This window comes from Vanacampus margaritifer, chromosome 2 (genome assembly GCF_051991255.1).
Source record: "Vanacampus margaritifer isolate UIUO_Vmar chromosome 2, RoL_Vmar_1.0, whole genome shotgun sequence".
In the NCBI taxonomy this organism is placed as follows: Eukaryota; Metazoa; Chordata; class Actinopteri; order Syngnathiformes; family Syngnathidae; genus Vanacampus; species Vanacampus margaritifer.
Genome location: NC_135433.1, coordinates 28,648,597 through 28,668,819, shown reverse-complemented (window position 1 = coordinate 28,668,819; position 20,223 = coordinate 28,648,597). Strand labels below are relative to the sequence as shown.

The 20,223-nt window shown below is 43.7% G+C and overlaps 1 protein-coding gene across 2 annotated transcripts; it reads left to right on the top strand.

The window, feature by feature from the left end:
* The first annotated feature begins 13,024 nt into the window (after positions 1 to 13,024).
* LOC144043279 (nuclear factor 7, ovary-like) lies at positions 13,025 to 14,843 on the top strand. Of its 2 annotated transcripts, none has more exons than XM_077556720.1 (2): positions 13,025 to 13,042; positions 13,289 to 14,843. In XM_077556720.1, the coding sequence occupies exon 2, from the start codon at positions 13,359 to 13,361 to the stop codon at positions 14,739 to 14,741; it is 1,383 nt and encodes a 460-aa protein (XP_077412846.1). In that variant the 5' UTR covers positions 13,025 to 13,042; positions 13,289 to 13,358; the 3' UTR covers positions 14,742 to 14,843. The 2 variants fall into 2 exon arrangements, with proteins under 2 accessions (XP_077412846.1, XP_077412847.1); XM_077556721.1 differs by having other exon boundaries at positions 13,029 to 13,175.
* Positions 14,844 to 20,223: the final 5,380 nt, after the last annotated feature.

The following is a 20,223-nucleotide window of genomic DNA, read 5'->3' as shown; positions in this document are numbered from 1 at the left end:
TTTCTTATCAGACTGTCTTTTAAAAAGGTCATTTTTTGTTCTCAGTGGAGATTTATCTTTAAAGGTTTATCTTCAAAGGACAAAAGGTCACAATAAACAAAAATAAATGCAATGCTGGTGCTTACTAAATAATTAATTTCCACTACAGCACTATTGCCTATTCATCAGTTTATCATGTATTTTTGCTCCAAATTATTCCTTTGATACAAATATATTTCCTGGTACTATTCACAGTCTTTCTGACATTGTTGCAATTGATCATGTCTTCATTCATCCATTTAACTATTACCTAAGTCACTTCTCTTCTGCATACTCTTTTGTGGCGTCATTGCTTTTCCACATTGTTCCTCATTTTTACGAATGACTAACATGTTCCCATTATGTTGAGTGTTGTATTTTTGCCTTCATAATTTCTACAAGTGTTCCACATATACAGTATGTAGGTATCTTTATTGAACACCTGGCTTTGACATGATCCAAAAATTAACATTTTGAATTCTTCCTCATTAATTTTTTATCTCTTATGTGCGTCTTGAATTCCTTGCTCAATTTCGTTATCCTGACACATCATAAGGCTCCTAACGTTGACGTCACACATCAGAATAGAAAATGTATTGCTACTTTGAGTAAACGCAAACACCTCTTTTTTACAATGGTAGACAGGGACCAGGGTGCCACAACAGGAGGCAAAAAAATCAAGGTCAAGGTTGATTTATGCAGCACATTTAAATACAGTAACACTGCCCAGTGCTTCACATATTAAAAACACTATAATAAAAAAGAATAGGAATGAGAGAATGCAAATTAAAAAACAATAAAATGGATATCCAGATCAGCTAGCATGCATTTAAAAATGAATCAACACTATTAAAACTAGAAATTAAAATAGCACTGAGATAAAACACAAAGAAAAAAAAGAGATTAGTTAACTATTTTGGTCAAACTCTCATTTAAAGGTGTTGTAGGAGCCACGTGTTTGCTTTTATTTTGGTAGATACCCCCCAGGAGGCCGTGTAGGCACTGCCTGGACCTCGACACCCTCCCTCCCTAATCCTTTTAAGCACAGATGTAGGTGATCAGGTGGGTGGAGTGGAAGGTCATGCGATTTTTACCATTCGCAAACACTCGCTCATACATACACTCATACATTAATTTCACCAATAGAATTTCAGTTAGAAAGTTAGCAGCATCATTTATGCCACATTTGTTTTGGATTGAACCATTGAAGCCATTTTTTGTGGACAAATATTTGTTAAGTTGAGCGTGTCAAAAATATCTCCCATGGATAGATGCATGGCGACTACAGGGCCCAAGGTTAGTCGCTACAGGGGTCCATTTCACAAAGCATGTTCAACAAACACAGAGACAAACCTTGAACAGCGAGTTGACATGCCCTGAGAGAGGAAACTCTGCGTTTTTTAGGTGCAATCTTACGGGGGAAAAGCGCACTTGACTTAAGATGAAATATAAAAACATTATTCAAACGGTTATTTAAAAAAAAAACGAAGCGCAACACACAAGAGATGTGAGCGCATAACTACGGCGCCGGTAATGTTGCAAATGTAAGGACAGATTAATTTATGTAGGTGATAGACTGTGAAACGAAAAGATAACTGTCCAGAAATGCCAGCGTATCTATGCCCGGTCTGATAACAATCTCACGACGAATATTTAATTCCCTGCGCAATAATGCGGCACCTTCATCAATAAGGTCATTGTCAAAAGGACATGTCATGTTCGTGACAAAAGTGGACTTTACGTTATAGACTATAGTATGGAGGTAAATATGGTGCAAAACTAACTTGTAAAAAATTATTACCATATCACTCCATTTTTTCACTAGTATAATATGATTAAGCTTATCAAATGTAGTTTTCAGATCTTAGAACAGGGGATGTCGTTAATACTTGTCAACTGTGGGCGTGTAAAGCCCTTTGAGACTCTTATCCATAAAAACAGCTGTGTCTGTTGAGATTGTACTTGGGTTTATAAAGGAGTTAAGACTACATAGATAAAGTCTGCAGGGTTTTTTTGGTGACCATTTCGGTTTAACAAGTCTGCACTAAAACCACAAATTATTTGCACTGTTAAGGTATAATCCTGGTGTTCTGTAAATTTAATAATTACAGTACATTAGTTGCATGTTGTTTAATATATATTTTAATAAGTATTCTTTCCTTTTGTCATGTTTATTTCTAGTCATGTTTAGTTCCTGTCACGTTTAGCTTCTGTTTTCCTTGTGTGTTCCCCTTGTCTTGTCATTTCCTGTTTTAGTTTGAAAGTTGACTCCTGATTGTTTCCACCTGTGTCCCCATTACCCTCATGTGTCATCCAATCAGTGCCCTCAGCCAGGTGTGTCTTGTTATGTCATTAGTGTTGGTGTATTTAGTCGGTTGTCTCCCCCCTGTCTGTGTCGGTTCATTGTTGCTGTTGTTGTAAGTCTTTCTCCATGTCACACTGTCCTTTTTTGCCTTGTCAGGAACCATGTCATGCTGTTAGATTTGCCTAAGTTGTTTAGCCATGTTTAGATTCATGTTTTGTTAGTTCAATTTATTTTGTACTTTGAAGATAGCTTTTTTGATTAGAAATTAAAACCTTTTTTCTTGGACTACACCTCGGCTTCCTTGCTCTGCCTTCCCGCATCTGGGTCCTAAAGTCCCACCTTACTGACAGAATGAACCGACCAGGATCAGACCCAGCGGGAAGCTCCCGTAGGCGACCGGCTCGCCGTCGGTCGACACGGAAGCACCGTCAGCTTGCCATCCAATCCCATTCCATCCAAGTAAAAGTTTACGGATTATTTTGACACCGGGTCATGTCACCCCTCCTCACCTGGGTCTCCGCCGTGTTCACCACTCCGGTCCCCATCGTGTGCACCTCATAGCCCCCCGTTACCGCCACGTCAAGACATAGTTTCCGCTTCACCTGGGTCCGTACCCACTCCCGTTAGTTTTCGTCAAGTTCCTTCACTCTCGGTATCCTCGGGTTCTAGTCTCCCTATTGCTCCAGGTCTCCGAGCCACGTCGGCCGCCGGAGCCCCAGGTCTCCGAGCCACGTCGGCCGCCGGAGCCCCAGGTCTCCGAGCCACGTCGGCCGCCGGAGCCCCAGGTCTCCGAGCCACGTCGGCCGCCGGAGCCCCCGGTCTCCGAGCCACGTCGGCCGCCGGAGCCCCCGGTCTCCGAGCCACGTCGGCCGCCGGAGCCCCCGGTCTCCGAGCCACGTCGGCCGCCGGAGCCCCCGGCCTCCGAGCCGGCTCCGCGGCGGCCCCCGTGCCGGCTCCGCGGCGGCCCCCGTGCCGGCTCCGCGGCGGCCCCCGTGCCGGCTCCGCGGCGGCCGCAGCCCCAGGTCCCCGAGCCTGCGTCGCGGCAGCCTCAGGTCCCCGTCCCGGCTCGTCGGCCGCCTCCACGGCAGCCTCAGGACCCTGGGCGTCCTCGCCACTGCAGCCGCGGGCCTCCTGGCTTCGGCCGCTCTCGTGCGGGGTCTCTTCGCTTCTTCCATGGCGGCGTCAGGCCCATGGGGTTGGACAGGAGGAGTACATTCCACGGCCGTCCTGTTCCGGTGTGGCGTCCGAGGCGCCCTCCAGACCGGCGTCGGCGGGCTCCCCTCATCTGGCGTTCGGGACGTCCCCCGGACTAGTCCTGATGGATGTGCCAGGGTCGCGCCCCTCCGCCCGCCCTGTTTTTGAACTTTTTAAAATGGACGTCTGGAAGCCGTCCCTCGACGGAGGGGTTCTGTCATGTTTATTTCTAGTCATGTTTAGTTCCTGTCACGTTTAGCTTCTGTTTTCCTTGTGTGTTCCCCTTGTCTTGTCATTTCCTGTTTTAGTTTGAAAGTTGACTCCTGATTGTTTCCACCTGTGTCCCCATTACCCTCATGTGTCATCCAATCAGTGCCCTCAGCCAGGTGTGTCTTGTTATGTCATTAGTGTTGGTGTATTTAGTCAGGTGTCTCCCCCCTGTCTGTGTCGGTTCATTGTTGTTGTAAGTCTTTCTCCACGTCACGCTGTCCTCTTTTGCCTTGTCAGGAACCATGTCATGCTGTTAGATTTGCCTAAGTTGTTTAGCCATGTTTAGATTCATGTTTTGTTAGTTCAATTTATTTTGTACTTTGAAGATAGCTTTTTTTTGATTAGAAATTAAAACCTTTTTTCTTGGACTACACCTCGGCTTCCTTGCTCTGCCTTCCCGCATCTGGGTCCTAAAGTCCCACCCTACTGACACCTTTGCAGTTTTTTGAAATATACTCAATCTGCGTGCAGAATTGTGTTCATTACAATATTTTTCAACTTTTTTTTAAATGTATTGTGATGATGGGGGTGGTTGGGTGCAGGTATTTTGCAACTTGTTGGTAGAAGCTACTTTTGAGCCAGTATTACAAGAGTAAAATGAGAGCCACGATAGTATTTTCAAGAGGAAAATTAGGGCCACCAGACCCAAAAACAAAGCGGACAGCAAGCACCAATAAAGTCTGGACTTCCAGGACCCCCAGTATTTAATTTTTTTTTTAATCCTGTTTTATGGGTTTTATGAGCTGGCAACCCAAAATATGTAAAAAATAAACATATAAATACTTGAAATCACTTAAATTGTGGGCCCTGAATTTATAATCTATGAATGTTTGACTTTTTGAATAGAATTATGGAAATTAACTTTTCCATGACATTCAATTTTTTTTGTGTGAAAAGGGTCTCTTTATACACAGTGGTTCCTCGCTAATTTGTGGTTTACTTATCGCGGATTCACTATATCCCACTCGCGCCGCTCCCCAACCCCGGATTTACTGTATTCTTTATTTATGCTGCTATTTTCTATCATATTTGCAAAGTTAACAAGTGTTTACAGTAGAAGGGGGGAATTGTGTGGTGGCTTTATTATGGCTCAGTAAAAGTGTAACTCGCCCCCAAAAAACTATTTTTTTTTTACATCCTCTACTTCGCGGAAATTCACCTATTGCGGGTGGGCGTGGAACCTAACATCTGCGAAAAGTGAGGGAACACTGTATTGTATTTCTGCTATCTAGTGAAAGCAGGACAGCTTGATGAACAAAGAAAACGTTGTTTGTCACACAAACAAATTATTCATTGGTTGTGAATAACTGAAGTGTTTTAATCCCTTGAGAGGAATGAGGAACTTTATCCCCATATAACAAGCAGCACATGTTTGTAGAAGGGAAAATGATTGACGTTTGCGATAAGGTCTCCCATTTCCGCCACAAATCATGGCTGTATATTACCTGCACGCAGGTTACTTTATGGCTTTTCCCCACAATAAATGCCATAAAACAAATATTACACTCTACTGCAGTGTCCTCTTAAAAAATAATGTTTAATCACAAGTCAGCTTGTAAGGGTGCAGCTAGTCAGTCAAACAGTCGTTTATTAGCACTGGAACGTTGTCGAGTTTTAGTCATAGAATTTTTATTAATACAACATTCAATGTAATTTACTTGCGAGGCGTTAGATCATTTTAGACTTTCAAGTGCCAAAATAAGCTTTAACAATCTTTGGCTTCATCCCGTCAGACCTTTTTCTTTTCGGGTGTAATTATGTATGTTGTAAATTGTATGTTGAAAATTGTCACAATGATTGTCCGAAAGGAAAAATGAACAAATACAAACAAACAAAAAAGCAAACAAAATAAAAACAATACTGGAAAAGTAGAATTAAAACAACACAAAGGAACTTTCAGGTTTCATTAATTATAGTGGCGCCATATGGACAAAAGCAGTAAAGTTTTGCATGAAGGAAGACCACATTTTTCCACGAGAACCAGCGCAAAGCGTCGTCCATGCCAGTGCCTGAAAGCAGGGTCAGTGTTGATCCTTGACTCTCCATTTATCCGGTTAGCCTCAGTTTTATTGTTGTTCTTTTTTTAATTTTGTCTCCTCAGACAAAACATTTCTTTTTTTTTTTGCAGCATCTGCCACGACGGCAGCAATTAATTAATTTGTCTTTGATTTAGGGAAGTGATGTATGCCTAGGGTGACCAGATTTTCAAATTAAAAACTGGGAGACTACAATTTAGCTGAAAATCAAATATACAGTAAATTCTCACCAGGTGGTAGGAACTATTTATAACAAACTAATTAATCGCTAGTCAACCTGGTGACTGGTGGTTGTGTTATTACTTTAGCTAATGCTCTCTTGGTTGACAGTTCAACAGTGCTAAACAAGTATACAGTAGTAGACTAGTAGGACTATATTTCCCATGATTCTTTGACACAGAAGCAGGAACTTGGAAGTAATTCTAGTTCGGTATGACAATAACATGCCTGCTGACGGATGGCAATAGGAACGCAAATGTGAATGTGAAAGTAAATACTAGGAAGGAATATAACCGTTAAATTCCTTTTTAATTGTTGGTTTATTGTATAAATTGCTATGGCAACTGTATGATTGATATACACATGACCCAAACAATTGGCTTAAAAACTGAGACACCGGGATGAGACCTGCGTAAAAGTGTAACTAAACAATGGGGCTTAGTAAATCCACTGGGACTTGGGACACGATTTCCTGTTTCGTTCTTTTTTAAAATAAAAAAAATTAAAAATACCCTGTTCCAAACTGAAAGGCCATCTAATGGTCAAAAGTAGAATTACATCCAATGCCGCGTCTTCCGGGTGGATCATCTTAACGATTGGTTCTCGATCCCGTCAATCAATCCGTCGTACCAACGTCGTGCGTGCTCGTTCCTAGCTTCGCATGTGCACTTTGAGTGTTTGAGCTGAGCTTCAGATTCCGCCATTTATCGTTGTAACCCCACCGATCTTACTGCATACTTTGAAAATGGCTAAGGGCTGCAAGAGGACATCCGTCTATGAAAGTCTGCAGAGCTCGATGAAGATGATGAAGATGAGCTCGCACGTTCCCGACATTCGATAGGCATTTCCCCCGGATGAGCATGAGAGCTTGTAGGATGGTGTTCCGCATGCGCATTTTTTTTTTTAAAGTGACAAACGGATGTTTGACTTTGAGAAGATCCTTGAATACACCTGGGGTGGATTTCACAAAGCAGGTTTACTGAGAACTGAGTCAAGAAACCCTGAAATGTGGGAAACTCTGCGTCATCCGTTTCAGAAAGGGAGGTAACTGAAACCAGAAAAAAAGCGGTAACTCTAGCCTGTTTCATAAAAAGAGGTCATTTAAAGTTGCAATGTGGAACTTTTTTCCCCAAAATAACTTTACAATAAGCTTTTTATTTGACCATTTATGAGTGAAATGCCTTCTAATTAGTAGATTAGCACTTTAGCTGTTCACAATGGGTACTCCTGCAAGCCTGTGGCCAATAGTTTTCAGACTGGATTTAGGTTAGAATTTACGGAAGCGTATTGTACGGAAGCGTATTGTACGGAAGCGTATTTCATTCACTTGAAAAAATAAAAAATGTCCTGTTTTTTTAAATAATTTTTTTTCCCTCTGTTTTTTGGAATAATTTTTTTTCTGTTTTTTTAAATAATTTTTTTTCCTCTGTTTTTCTGAATATTTTTTTTTTCTGTTTTTTTAAATAATTTTTTTCCTCTGTTTTTCTGAATAATTTTTTTCTGTTTTTTAAAATAATTTATTTTCCTCTGTTTTTCAGAATAATTTTTTTTCTGTTTTTTTTAATATTTTTTTTTCCTCTGTTTTTCGGAATAATTTTTTTTCTGTTTTTCTGAATAATTTTTTTTGCTGTTTTTTTAAAATAATTTTTTTCCCTCTGTTTTTCTGAATCATTTTTTTTCTGTTGTTCGGACTAATTTTTTTTTAAGGGGTTTTCCCTCAGAGATTAGAGAACAAACAACAATACAGTATACACATTCATTCCTTTATTGAGAGCCAGTAAGTAAACATGACCATCTTATTTAGTTTAATCAAGTTTTATTTTGATATGGGTTTAAGGCACTGGGAGATAGTCCTGTCTTTGAGTTATATAGACGGTATTATTATTAGTTTGTCGACTTTACGCAGGCACCTGAGGACTTTGCATTTGTTCAGGAGGAAAGCCCATTCAGATCTGCTAGATGTAGCAATGTTTGTCCAGGATCAGTTGGATAGATATGGCATGCTCCATGGCTACAAAATGATGCATTTGAAATGCATTCAGGCTGGCTATGTGGTGACTCAAGAAACGATCAGGATACTGATGAAAATACTGGATCCACATGGTGTGCAACTGAGGCGCAGGAATCGCCTTCGGCGCCGTATCTACCAGAATCCAGGCCAAAACTTTTTGTGGCATGTAGACTCTTATGACAAACTCAAACCGTACGGAATCTGCATCAATGGTGCAATAGATGGGTTTTCACGAATGGTAATATGGCTACATGCTTATTCTACAAACAGTAATCCGAAGATAATCGCTGGATACTTTATTAATGAGGTATCATCAAGGAATGGAACTTGTGCCCGAATTCGTTCGGACCTTGGCACTGAGAACTGTTATATTGAACAAATGCAGATGTTCTTGAGGGACGGCCATCAGGACAACTTTTCGCACAGATGCTATCTGTATGGATCAAGCAATCACAACCAAAGAATTGAGAACTGGTGGAGTTTTTTAAGGAGGCAACACGCACAGTTTTGGATGAACCTGTTCCAAGACCTAAAAGACTCGGATTCCTTTTCTGGTGACTTCCTGGATAAAAGTATCATTCAGTTCACATGTCTTGAAATAATAGAGGTAAGAACAGAAATAACTACTATTTTTCCCCTCATAGTGCACCTGCTTAAGATGTTTTACTTCAATCGTAGTAAAATGCCACACTGTGGGTCAGTTTGTGTGTGGTATTCATGTAATGTGCTTAGATAGTGGAAAAATGTTCACTGTCTTTAGGTTATAGGATTCCACACATTAAAGGAAGAGGCCAGTATTATCAGCAGTATACTGCAGCCTATATTCAAATGACCAGTACTTAAAAAGTGTGAAAATTAAGCAAAATGTTCCCGTTAGCGTTTGTTCTTAATTACATGATGCAGTTAGTTAAGCCTATTGCAGATGTTGAGAGCAGATTTGGAATAAATTACTGTCTAGTTTGCATCATGTTGTCTACTGTACTGCAAAAAATGTGTGAACCGATGTATATCACTTTCTTTATTTATACTTATTTAGAAAGAACTACAGGAAGTTGTTCACCTCTGGAACACTCACAGAATTCGCCCAAGCAGGAATGCTGTGTCTCCAGGTGGGCGCCCAGTGATGATGTACACCTTACCCCAACTTTTTGGTGCTAGAGAGTACCTGAAAAAGGTATCCCAACAAAAGATTGAAGCCTGCAGAGAGGAATGCCTTCAGAGGGGACCGTACCCCTGCGATGACACAGTGTTTGACATTTGCTGCCTTGTCATGGCAGAAAATAATCTTCATCCACCCACCTGTCCAGAGGAAGCCATTGAGCTTTATATGTTCTTACGTGCTTACATGCGAGCTCAGATTGTATGAACGCTATCTGCTTTATTGGATCAATTGACATGATGACATGAAAATTACTCCGAAAAACAGAAAAAAAATTATTCAGAAAACAGAGGAAAAAAAAATATTTAGAAAAACAGAAAAAAAAATATTCAGAAAAACAGAGGAAATTTAAAAAAAAAAAAAAAAACAGAAAAAAAGTATTCAGAAAAATAGAGGGGGAAAAAATTATTTAAAAAAACAGGACTTTTTTTTTTTTCAAGTGAATGCAATACGCTTCCGTAAGAATTTCCCACGCCCTGTCTGCGGATGTGAGATAATGTGCGTGGTGTGTATGTGAAGAACGGTATGTGCAGTTTCATTTTTCGTCAGCAAGTGGCAGTAGCGATTCAAAATGGAATATTCTACGTTCAGTAGCTTTAAGGTCTCGGTTAGTTACCGTAGCAACATGTCCCATGAACCAAACCTGGTCGGTTACAGGTTTTTCACAATGAACCTCGAGGTTTACTCTGTCCCCGCCTCCTTTCAGCCGCATTCTGACATTTCATTCCCTCATCCATAAAGTCCGCTGCGGCGACTTTTTGCGTAAATAGGCCTATAGTATGGAGGTAAATATGGTGCAAAACTAACTTGTAAAAAAAGTCTAAATTTGTATCTGTAAAAGTCGTGATTTGTACCTGTAAAAAAAATGTGTACCTGTAAAAAAAAAAATTGTATCTGTAATAAAAATTTGTACTAATAATACGTTTATTCTTAACAAAAGCCATTTTTGAATAGGCGCGCGCGAGGGCAGCTATGATTGAACCGGGGTCCTTTGACCGGCAGCATGCTCTTATTTACATGGGACAGGCTTTACTATGGGAAAGTGGGTGAACTATGGCGCCGTCTAAAGTTAGAAAAGTTGACTCTGAAAACCGAGTCTTTAGAGATGAGTGGACTGAAGCTTACGCTTTAATTTTGCCAGCAGCAAGTGCTACAAGGCCAGTGTGTCTTATATGCACGGAGTGTGTTGCTCTTGTTAAAAGCGCCAATATCAAGCGGCATTACGAGACAAGACACAAAACCTTCGACGCAAATTACCCGCCAGGATCAGCGACGAGGGCACAGAAATGACATGAACTGAAAGGACAGTATGAGCGTGCAACACGGGTAATTGCACAGACGCTAAGAGCACAACAACGAGCAGTGGATTTTGGGCAAGCACAAAAATCCTTTTAGTGATGGAGGCATGGTAGAAACGCTATTGGAGGGAAAAGAGGGACAGCAGCTTAAACAAAAGGTCCGACAGATTCCACTATCATCCACAACTACAACAAGAAGAGCCGAGCTGCTATCCGAAGATGTGCAGTCCCACCTCGACAGCGCCATTCAAAGTGCCCCATGCATCGCATTAGCTGCTGATGAATCAACTGACGTGAGTGACAATGCACAACTTTTGGTATATGTCAGATTCTATCATGAAGAGAGTAAAACATTTGTACAAGACATTTTAGGCATCACAGCTTTGAAAACACACACAAGAGGAGAGGACATCTATTTAGCCATAAAGGAAATGCTGACACAGAGGGGAATAAAATAAATCTAAAAGACGTTGTCTCTATCACTACTGACGGGGCACCATCCATGATGGGACGAGAAAAGGGTGCAGTTACTCGACTGAAACATGACCATGGCGGTCCTCTGCTCATCACTGTCAGAGCACTATGGAGATGCTATGAACACCATCACCAAACTAGTTAACTTTCTCAGGGCTTCATCATCTCACCAGCATCGTCTGCTGAGGGAATTCTTAGCAGAAGTAGATGCACCTGCCAATGACCTACTACTGCCCTCCAATGTCAGGTGGTTGAGTAAAGGAAAAGTTTGGGCACGTTTTTGGAAGATAAGGAATGAAATTAAAGATTTCCTGGCACAACAAAGGAGTCCAAAGGCTCAGGTGTATTTCGACTTTTTGGAGGAGGAAAGTAACTTGGATACACTTGCCTTTCTGGTTGACATCACAGGACACATAAATGACCTGAATTTGAAGCTTCAAGGAAAAGACAATTCTGTGTGTGACCTGGTCGCTGCTGTCAAGTCTTTTCAGAAGAAACTGGAACTTCTGAAAATGGATCTTGAGGAGGACTGTGCACATTTTCCTTCATTGAAAGAGATTCAAGGTGTCAATGTCACTGCTCGTTCTGACTTTATGCATAAGTTGATTGAAAACTTTAAGGCTCGTTTTGATGGCTTTACTTTGGGAGACCAGCTCTTGAATTTTGTTAAAAATCCATTTTTAGTTAAGAATGTTGTCATTTTTTCAAAAGAAGCCTGTGTATAAAGAATGTGTATAAATGGGCAAATGCACAGTCCCTCCAATGGAGCTTTTAGATCTGCAGGCTGATGTAGTGTTAAGAGGGCAAAGTGAATCCTCTTTTCCTGTCATGTTTTGGCTCCAGACTGTGCCAAAGGCAAAGTTCCCCTTTCTCACCAAAGTGGCATTGTACACATTAACAATGTTTGGCTCTACCTATAGTTGTGAGTCAGCCATCTCAACTGTTAATAGGAGTTAGTTAATGCGCAATACATTTTTGTTACACTGTGATTTACATTCAAATATATTTGCACTAAAATGAATGAAAGAGAGTAAGTTTAATAAGTTGTATTATTGTCAATGTAACAGCACGTTTGCAATTTAATAAAAGAACAGAAAAATGAATTATCGTCTGAATGTTGTTGCATGTTCGGACCCTGGTCTACTAGGCTGATGGAGTTACTGGACCTCTTGCCGGTTTAGTTGGGGACCCCTGCTATAGAGCTACAGAACCCTATTGAATGTTTTACAAGATGACCTGAACCTATAACCAAAAGAAGACAGTACTCAGCTACTTGTATTTGACTAACATTATATTCACGCATCTCTACTCTTACTATCATAATAAAATGAAAACAAAACGTTTTTAGAGTGGATCTTTAAGCCGCTACAGGTATTTTTACCTCAACCCTTTATCCTCTGTATTTAATCATTTTATTTTAAATATTACAATTTCTTGATAAATGTCAGTATTTTTGCAATGTATGCTTTGCAAACAGTTACAAAAAAAACTTTTGCTTACTCTCAGCAAAATGGCCCCACAAAGACGCGTGGGCCCCACAACTCTGTGAAATCCTGATATATTTCAATATGTAAAAAAAACAAGACCACACACAAACACACACGTATACACACATTTTAAACCTTTAACCCTATTATATTCCCCCTGTTTTTCCTCCTCAAGATGCCCTTTGTAGCTGGGGTACCCCCAAAAAAGGCCATGTTCCCCTAGAGGAACACCAGCTTCTTCAAGTTCTTCAAGTCTTGTGCTTTTCAAGATTAAATACCTAATTTTAGATCAGATCTGGTTTTAATATAATCCATCAAATTTAATCTTGGTGGATTATGTTTGAAATACTGGGCCCTGTTGATCTCTTTGTGTGTTGGTGTGTTTTTGTTGTTGTTGTTGAAGTTCACATTCCTGTATTTCTATTTTTAATATTTGCTTCCAAGCATAATGTCCATTTAATAGAAACGGTGTTTTGTAATGTGGTGAAGCGAGTTTGGCGGGTTTGTCTGCTGTTCAGGTGAACTCTTTGTGTTAATTTGTTGCTCCCTGCACATTGAGCACCAAGGAAGGGTAAGCAGTCTTATCCTTTGAACCCCCTTTCTCCTTGTTTTCTTTCTTTCTTAGAGACTCCTCTTTTTATAATCTGAGAAAGTTTGCTCTGAGGACCACATTTTGCTTTTGTTTTCTTTCACGGTGGCTTCAGGTGAAACTTTGATTCATTCTCGTTTCTTTTTATTTCACTCGGTTTTACTTGATGTGAGTTGTTGGATAGAAATGTATTTTTTTAGGTAAGAAATTGCTTTTGTGTGATCCCAGATAACGGCGCGGTTCGCTGCTTTCTTGAGAGTGACTGTTGGAAGAGTGAGTCGGTGTCTTCACAAGTACCATGGCTAGAAGAATTGAGGATGACCTCAAATGTCCGGCCTGTTTGGAGATCTTTAATGATCCTGTCGTGCTGCCGTGCAGTCACAGCTTCTGTCGTGTGTGTGTGCAGCACTGGTGGGAGCAGAAAGAAGATCAAACGTGTCCAGTCTGTAGGACGAAGTGTAGCTTGATCAATGTACCTTCAAACTTGGTACTGAAGAATGTGTGCGAGAACCTTTCGCAAGCCTCGGTGGAGTTGAATCACATGTGCAGCTTGCACGAGGAGAAACTGAAACTCTTCTGCTTGGACCACCAGGAGCTTGTGTGCCTCATCTGCAGAGATGCAGAACTCCACGCTGGCCACAAGTTCCGTCCCGTCGATGAAGCTGTGAAAGGTCGCAAGGAGAAACTCCAGGAAGCCCTGCTGGATGCAAAGCAAAGACTGAACGATTACAATGAGGTAAAAGACAACTGCAAAGATCAGGCGGCGTACATCAAGGTCCAAAGGAAGCAGGTGGAAAGCAAGATTCAGAAGGATTTCAAGTGGCTTCATCGCTTCCTACAGGATGATAAGGTAGCCAGGTTGTTTGCTGTGATGGAGGATGAGCAGAAGAAGACTCGGATGATGAAGGAGAAGATTGAGGCTCTGGACAGAGACTTGGCCGCCCTTTCAGACGTGATCACAATCACAGAGGAGGAGTTGACGTCTGACCCCGTTTCCTTCATGAAGAACTTCCACACTGCAATGACAAGAATCCAAGAGCTGCCTGACAAGCCCGAGCAGCTCCCAGGAGCTCTGCTGGATGAAGCCAAGCATGTGGGCAACCTCAAGATCAACGTGTGCGAACGAATGAAGAAGGAGTTCTCCTACAGTCCCGTCATTCTGGATCCGAACACAGCCGATCCGGAACTCAGGCTGTCTGAAGAGCTGACCAGTTTGAGTTGTCGAGAAGGACAGGAGCGTCCCAAAAATCCAGAGAGGTTGGATTGTAACGTCGTGCTGGGTTCTGCTTTGGCCTCTGGAACACACACGTGGGATGTTGAGGTGGGAGACAACACTGACTGGGGAGTGGGGATGGCGTGGGGGGACCCTTGTTTGCCAGATACAATGTTGCAATGGAGCATCGCTTTTCGGGACGAGAAATACAGAAAGTTTGCCGACCCACTTGGATCGTGGAATCCGCCAGTGAAACTGCAGAGGATCCAAATTTATGTGGACTCTAACGAAAGATCAGTTTTGTTCTCTGAATCTCTTACAAACACTCAATTGTGCAAAAAGAATCCTCCCGCTTGGCCACATTTGTCTGGTAACATGAAATTGTTTCCGTACTTTTGGACATATGATGAAATTCCCCTGCAAATAATTCCACTTGCACGTCGTGTTACGACTCAGAGTCAGCGATGATGATGTTGGAGTTGTTTTGCTACCAGAAATGTTGTTTTGAATCAGACCTTCTCCCCCATTTTACATTGATTGAACTGTTCAATAAATATTAAATATATTAATATGAAATTAATATTGTTGATTTAGATAACTAAAAAATAAAGAAAACAATCTAACTGAACAAAATGTCATTTTGTGTTTGAATTGTCTGCCGACTTGTATTGTTTTCTGTTCATCGATGACTCCATGCATAATCCTTAGTGACTCTGATTTCCAAGAGTAGATTTTGCGGTGTGCAATGGTCACCACAAGGTGTCAGAAATGATCCAGCCAACACAGAGCCGAATATGGCTTGTGTCCAAATTCACAAGGCTGTGTCCTCCGAAAGTCGAATTTGTCGGCTGCATGACGTCACTGATGGCGCAACGCGACAGCACGCACGGACTTACATTCGAATGGATGGTCATTACTGCTTGTCGGTAGCACATTGACCGACAATCAATTCATATGTAAATCAGTCATAAATCCGCGGGTGCTGTCGAGTCCCACCAGAAGTGACGTCAAATCACGCACGACAAATCCGGCGCCGGAAGTGATGTCAAATCACGCACGACAAATCCGGCCTTCGGAGGACCCAGCCTTGTGAATTTGGACACAGGCCATGGAGAGTTTGGCCAACTCTGTTTCAACAAGGTAACAAGATGGCGTCTATATGTCATGTGACCAGCAGTTGACCAACCACAGCGTGACCAATCACGCCATCTTGTTACCCTGCCGAAAGTTGGCCGCTCTCTCTATATAAGGCTCTGAGCCACTAAGAATTGTACTTTGTGTTTGAAACGTATCAAAGTAATCAAATACAGGGCAGGCGTGTAATAAGAAAAAAACATTTGAGACAAGATGTGTGTTTTGATGAGTTTGATTTTGTGCAAATGAAGCAAAAGATTCAACAAAAACAATCCCACCTCACCACACAAAGAAACCAATAAATAATCAGAACAAAGATTTGTACTGGTGGTGGTGACACAAAACCAAGCTTTTTGATCCAAGGAATTGACACAACGAGGCTGTTTTTGGACTCAGAGGAAGCGGTGGAGGGTTAAGCAGCTTTTAATTAACAAAACAAAAGCTCTTCGTTGAAAGGGAGAAAATAAAAGCTATTCAAATATTAACTGAAAGCGCTCCAAAAGGGAGGAAGTTCAAACTACATTCAAAAACAAAAATCACTCTATGACTAAACAAAACTAAGCTATACAAAAATTACAAACAAAGGTTCTCTCACGAGACAAGGCAATAAAGGCAACAGGGCAAAAAGGTAACAAGGCTGTGGTCTAAGGCAGGCTTCAGTGGCTCAAACGAAAACACTTCGGCACAAGACAGGGGGAACGCAGACTATTTAACACATGAGGGTAATGGGGCACAGGTGGACACAATCAGGGATCAGGGTTGACACAGACACCACACGAGGAAGGGCAAGTGACCTGAAACGAAAGGAGTCAGACTTTTCAAAATAAAACAGGAAATGACAAGACACCCTCACCGCGGTGTGACAGTACCCCTCCCCCTAGGGCCGACTGACGGCCCAGGCCGGTCAGGATGATCCCTAAAAAAGTCTTTAATTAGAGAGTCATCCATGATGAAGCGGGAAGGTATCCATTGTCTCTCCTCGGGCCCATACCCCTCCCAGTCCACCAAGAACTGCCTGCCCCGGCCCCGCTTGCGGACGGCCAGCAATCGCTTTACTTTGTAGACGGGCCCCCCATCCACAATCACAGGAGGCGGCGGGGGCGTAGGAGCCGGAACCAGAGAACTCTCCCTGACTGGCTTGGCTTACGTGGAACGTTGGGTGAACACGCAGGGACCGAGGCAGTCGAAGACGGACCGCGGCCGGGTTGATCACCTTGGAGATGGGGTATGGGCCCACAAACCGAGGCGCCAACTTTTGGCATGGCACCTTTAAGTGAAGATGTTTGGCTGACAGCCACACTTTGTTCCCCGGCTGGTATACTGGAGCAGGTCTCCTCTTCCGATCCGCTGCTCGCTTGCCTCTGTCCCTCTGGCGCTCCAGAACCTGCAGAGCGGCTGCCCAGACGCGATGGCAACGACGGACCAAGGCATGGGCTGAAGGAACCGAGGCCTCAGACTCTAGGTTAGCAAAAAAAGTTGGATCATATCCAAAAACGCATTTGAAGGGGGTGAGTCCAGTGGCAGAGGTGGGCAGGGAGTTATGGGCAAACTCAACCCAGACCAGGTGTTTGCTCCACGATGCAGGGTTCTGAGACAAGGCACCGTAAACCGGTTTCCAGCTGCTGGTTGAGACGTTCCGACTGACCGTTAGCCTGGCTTTGGCGCCAAAACTCCTTCCAAAAGCGTGACACAAACTGGGGCCCCCGATCCGACACAATGTCTCTAGGGAACCCGTAAACTCGAAAAACCTTTTTTAATCATGACCTCAGCCGTTTCCTTGGCTGAGGGAAGCTTTGACAAGGCTAAGAATCGGACCATCTTTGAAAATCGGTCGACTACTGTGAGAACGGTGGTTTTTCCTTTGGAGAGAGGAAGTCCCGTGACAAAATCCAGGGAAATTTCTGCCCATGGTCTGGAAGGAATGGGAAGAGGCTGTAGCAGACCCATGCGTGATCTGGTGGATGTCTTATTTCGAGCAGGCCTCGATGTACTCCCGGACCTCCGGCTCCATGGAAGGCCGCCAGAAACGCTGGGAGATGGCGTAAATTGTCCGTCGGACTCCCGGATGACAGGATAGAAGAGAGGTGTGACCCCAATGGAGCACCTGTGGGCGCAGCTGCTCTGGAACAAATAGTCTATTCGCCGGGCATCCTTTTGGTGGGGTTGCCTCACCGTTGGCTTGTTTCACTTCCCTCTCGATTTGCCATGTCACGGCTCCAATCACACAGTCCGGCGAAAGGATGGTCTCTGGTTCCTTAGTTACAGGCTCGGGGTCGTAGAGACGGGACAGGGCGTCGGGTTTGACGTTTCGAGACCCCGGCCTGTAAGTGAGAGAGAAGGAAAGACGGTTGAAGAACAGTCCCCATCTGGCCTGGCGTGAGTTGAGTCTCTTGGCTTTGCGGATGTATTCCAGGTTCTTGTGATCGGTCCAGACCACAAATGGGTGCTTTGCCCCCTCAAGCCAGTGCCTCCACTCTTCCAGAGCAAGCTTGACAGCCAGAAGCTCTTTGTCCCCAACGTCATAGTTCCGCTCGGCCTTGGATAGTCGTCGTGACAAGAATGCGCAGGGGTGCATCTTTCCATCCTTCTCTGCACGTTGAGACAGGACAGCTCCGATCCCCTCATTGGATGCATCCACTTCCAACATGAATTGCCGCTGTGGATCTGGTACTATGAGGATCGGAGCTGTGACAAATCGTTTCTTGAGTGCTTGAAAAGCGGCTTCAGCCGCCGGTGGCCAACTGAACTTCACCAGAGAGGAGGTGAGGGCATGCAGAGGGGCAGCTATCGCGCTGAACCCCCTGATGAAGCGTCTGTAGAAGTTTGCGAACCCGAGGAATTGCTGAACCTTCTTGCGGCTAACAGGAGTGGGCCACTCCGTCACGGCCCTAGTTTTAGCCGGGTCCATCTGAACCCTCCCCGGGGCTATGACAAAACCCAGAAAAGAGACGGTTTCAGCATGAAAGACGCATTTCTTGGCCTTGACATACAGCTTGTGCCCCAGTAGTCTTTGAAGGACCTTGGAAACATGGATCTGATGAGTGGCTAGATCTGACGAGTATACCAGTATGTCATCTAAATAAACATACACAAACTGGTCCAGAAAATCTCTCAAAACGTCATTGATCATGGCCTGGAAAACCGCAGGAGCGTTAGTGAGTCCGAAAGGCATGACCAGGTATTCATAATGGCCACTAGGTGTATTGAACCCTGTCTTCCACTCATCCCCCTCTCGGATCCTAATGAGGTGGTAGGCATTGCGCAAGTCCAATTTAGTAAAGATCGTGGCTTGTTGGAGATTTTCAAAGACAGTGGTGGGCGCTGCACTGACAGGGATCCGAGAGGAGCTGACACACCTGATGTTGGGAAGTGCGGGGATCCCTCCATTGTCCTGGCCCGGCGATCGCGGCTCTGCGTCACCTCCTGCAGCCGATGATCCGTCCGTATGGCCAGGGCGATGAGGGAGTCCAAATCCGGTGGAAGATCGACTGCGATGAGAAGCTCTTGGATGGACGTTGCCAGGCCCTTGAGGAAAACGTCGTAGAGCGCCGTGGTGTTCCAGCCACTCTCTGCCGCAAGAGTGCGGAAGCGTATGGCATCGTTACTCACTGAGTCCCTCCCTTGGATCAGGCTGCTCAGCTGCCGAGCCTTTTCCCGGTCGGAACAGGCTGGGTCAAAGACTCCCTGAAGAGCGGCTCGGAATTTCGGGGCGGAGCTGCAGAGTGGGGAACTGCGGGCCCACTCTGCCGTGGCCCAGGCTCTGGCTCTCCCAGTCAGGTGAGAAATCATGAAAGCCACCCGTGAACGATCTGTGGGAAAAGCCTGGGGGGAGTACTCAAAATGAATGTCACAGTCTGTTAAAAAGGCCTTGCATTGTCCTGGCTCTCCAGAGAATCGCTCAGGAGAGGCTAGCTTGATCCCCGATCCGGTATATGGCACGGATGGGATCGGCAAAGTAGCTTGAGTCTCTGGCTCGGACGGAGGGCTATGGGTGCGACTTCGAGAGCCCGGAATCTGAGCTGAAAGCTCGGTCATTTGCGTTGCCATGGCGGCCTGAAACTCCTCTTGCCGGCGTAGACGGGCATCCTGAGCCCGCAAAGCTGCGATCAATTGCTCTCTCTCTGCTGGGTCCATGCTGGCCGAAGTGTACTGACACAACGAGGCTGTTTTTGGACTCAGACGCAGAGGAAGCGGTGGAGGGTTAAGCAGCTTTTAATTAACAAAACAAAAGCTCTTCGTTGAAAGGGAGAAAATAAAGGCTATTCAAATATTAACTGAAAGCGCTCCAAAAGGGAGGAAGTTCAAACTACATTCAAAAACAAAAATCACTCTATGACTAAACAAAACTAAGCTATACAAAAATTACAAACAAAGGTTCTCTCACGAGACAAGGCAATAAAGGCAATAAAGGCAACAAGGCAACAAGGCAACAAGGCAACAAGGAAAAAAGGTAACAAGGTAACAAGGTAACAAGAAAACAAGGTAACAAGGTAACAAGAAAACAAGGTAACAAGAAAACAAGGTAACAAAGGTAACAAAGGTAACAAAGGTAACAAGGTAACAAGGTAACAAGGCAAAACGGTAACAAGGCAAAACGGTAACAAGGCTGTGGTCTATGGCAGGCTTCAGTGGCTCAAACGAAAACACTTCGGCACAAGACAGGGGGAACGCAGACTATTTAACACATGAGGGTAATGGGGCACAGGTGGACACAATCAGGGATCAGGGTTGACACAGACACCACACGAGGAAGGGCAAGTGACCTGAAACGAAAGGAGTCAGACTTTTCAAAATAAAACAGGAAATGACAAGACAC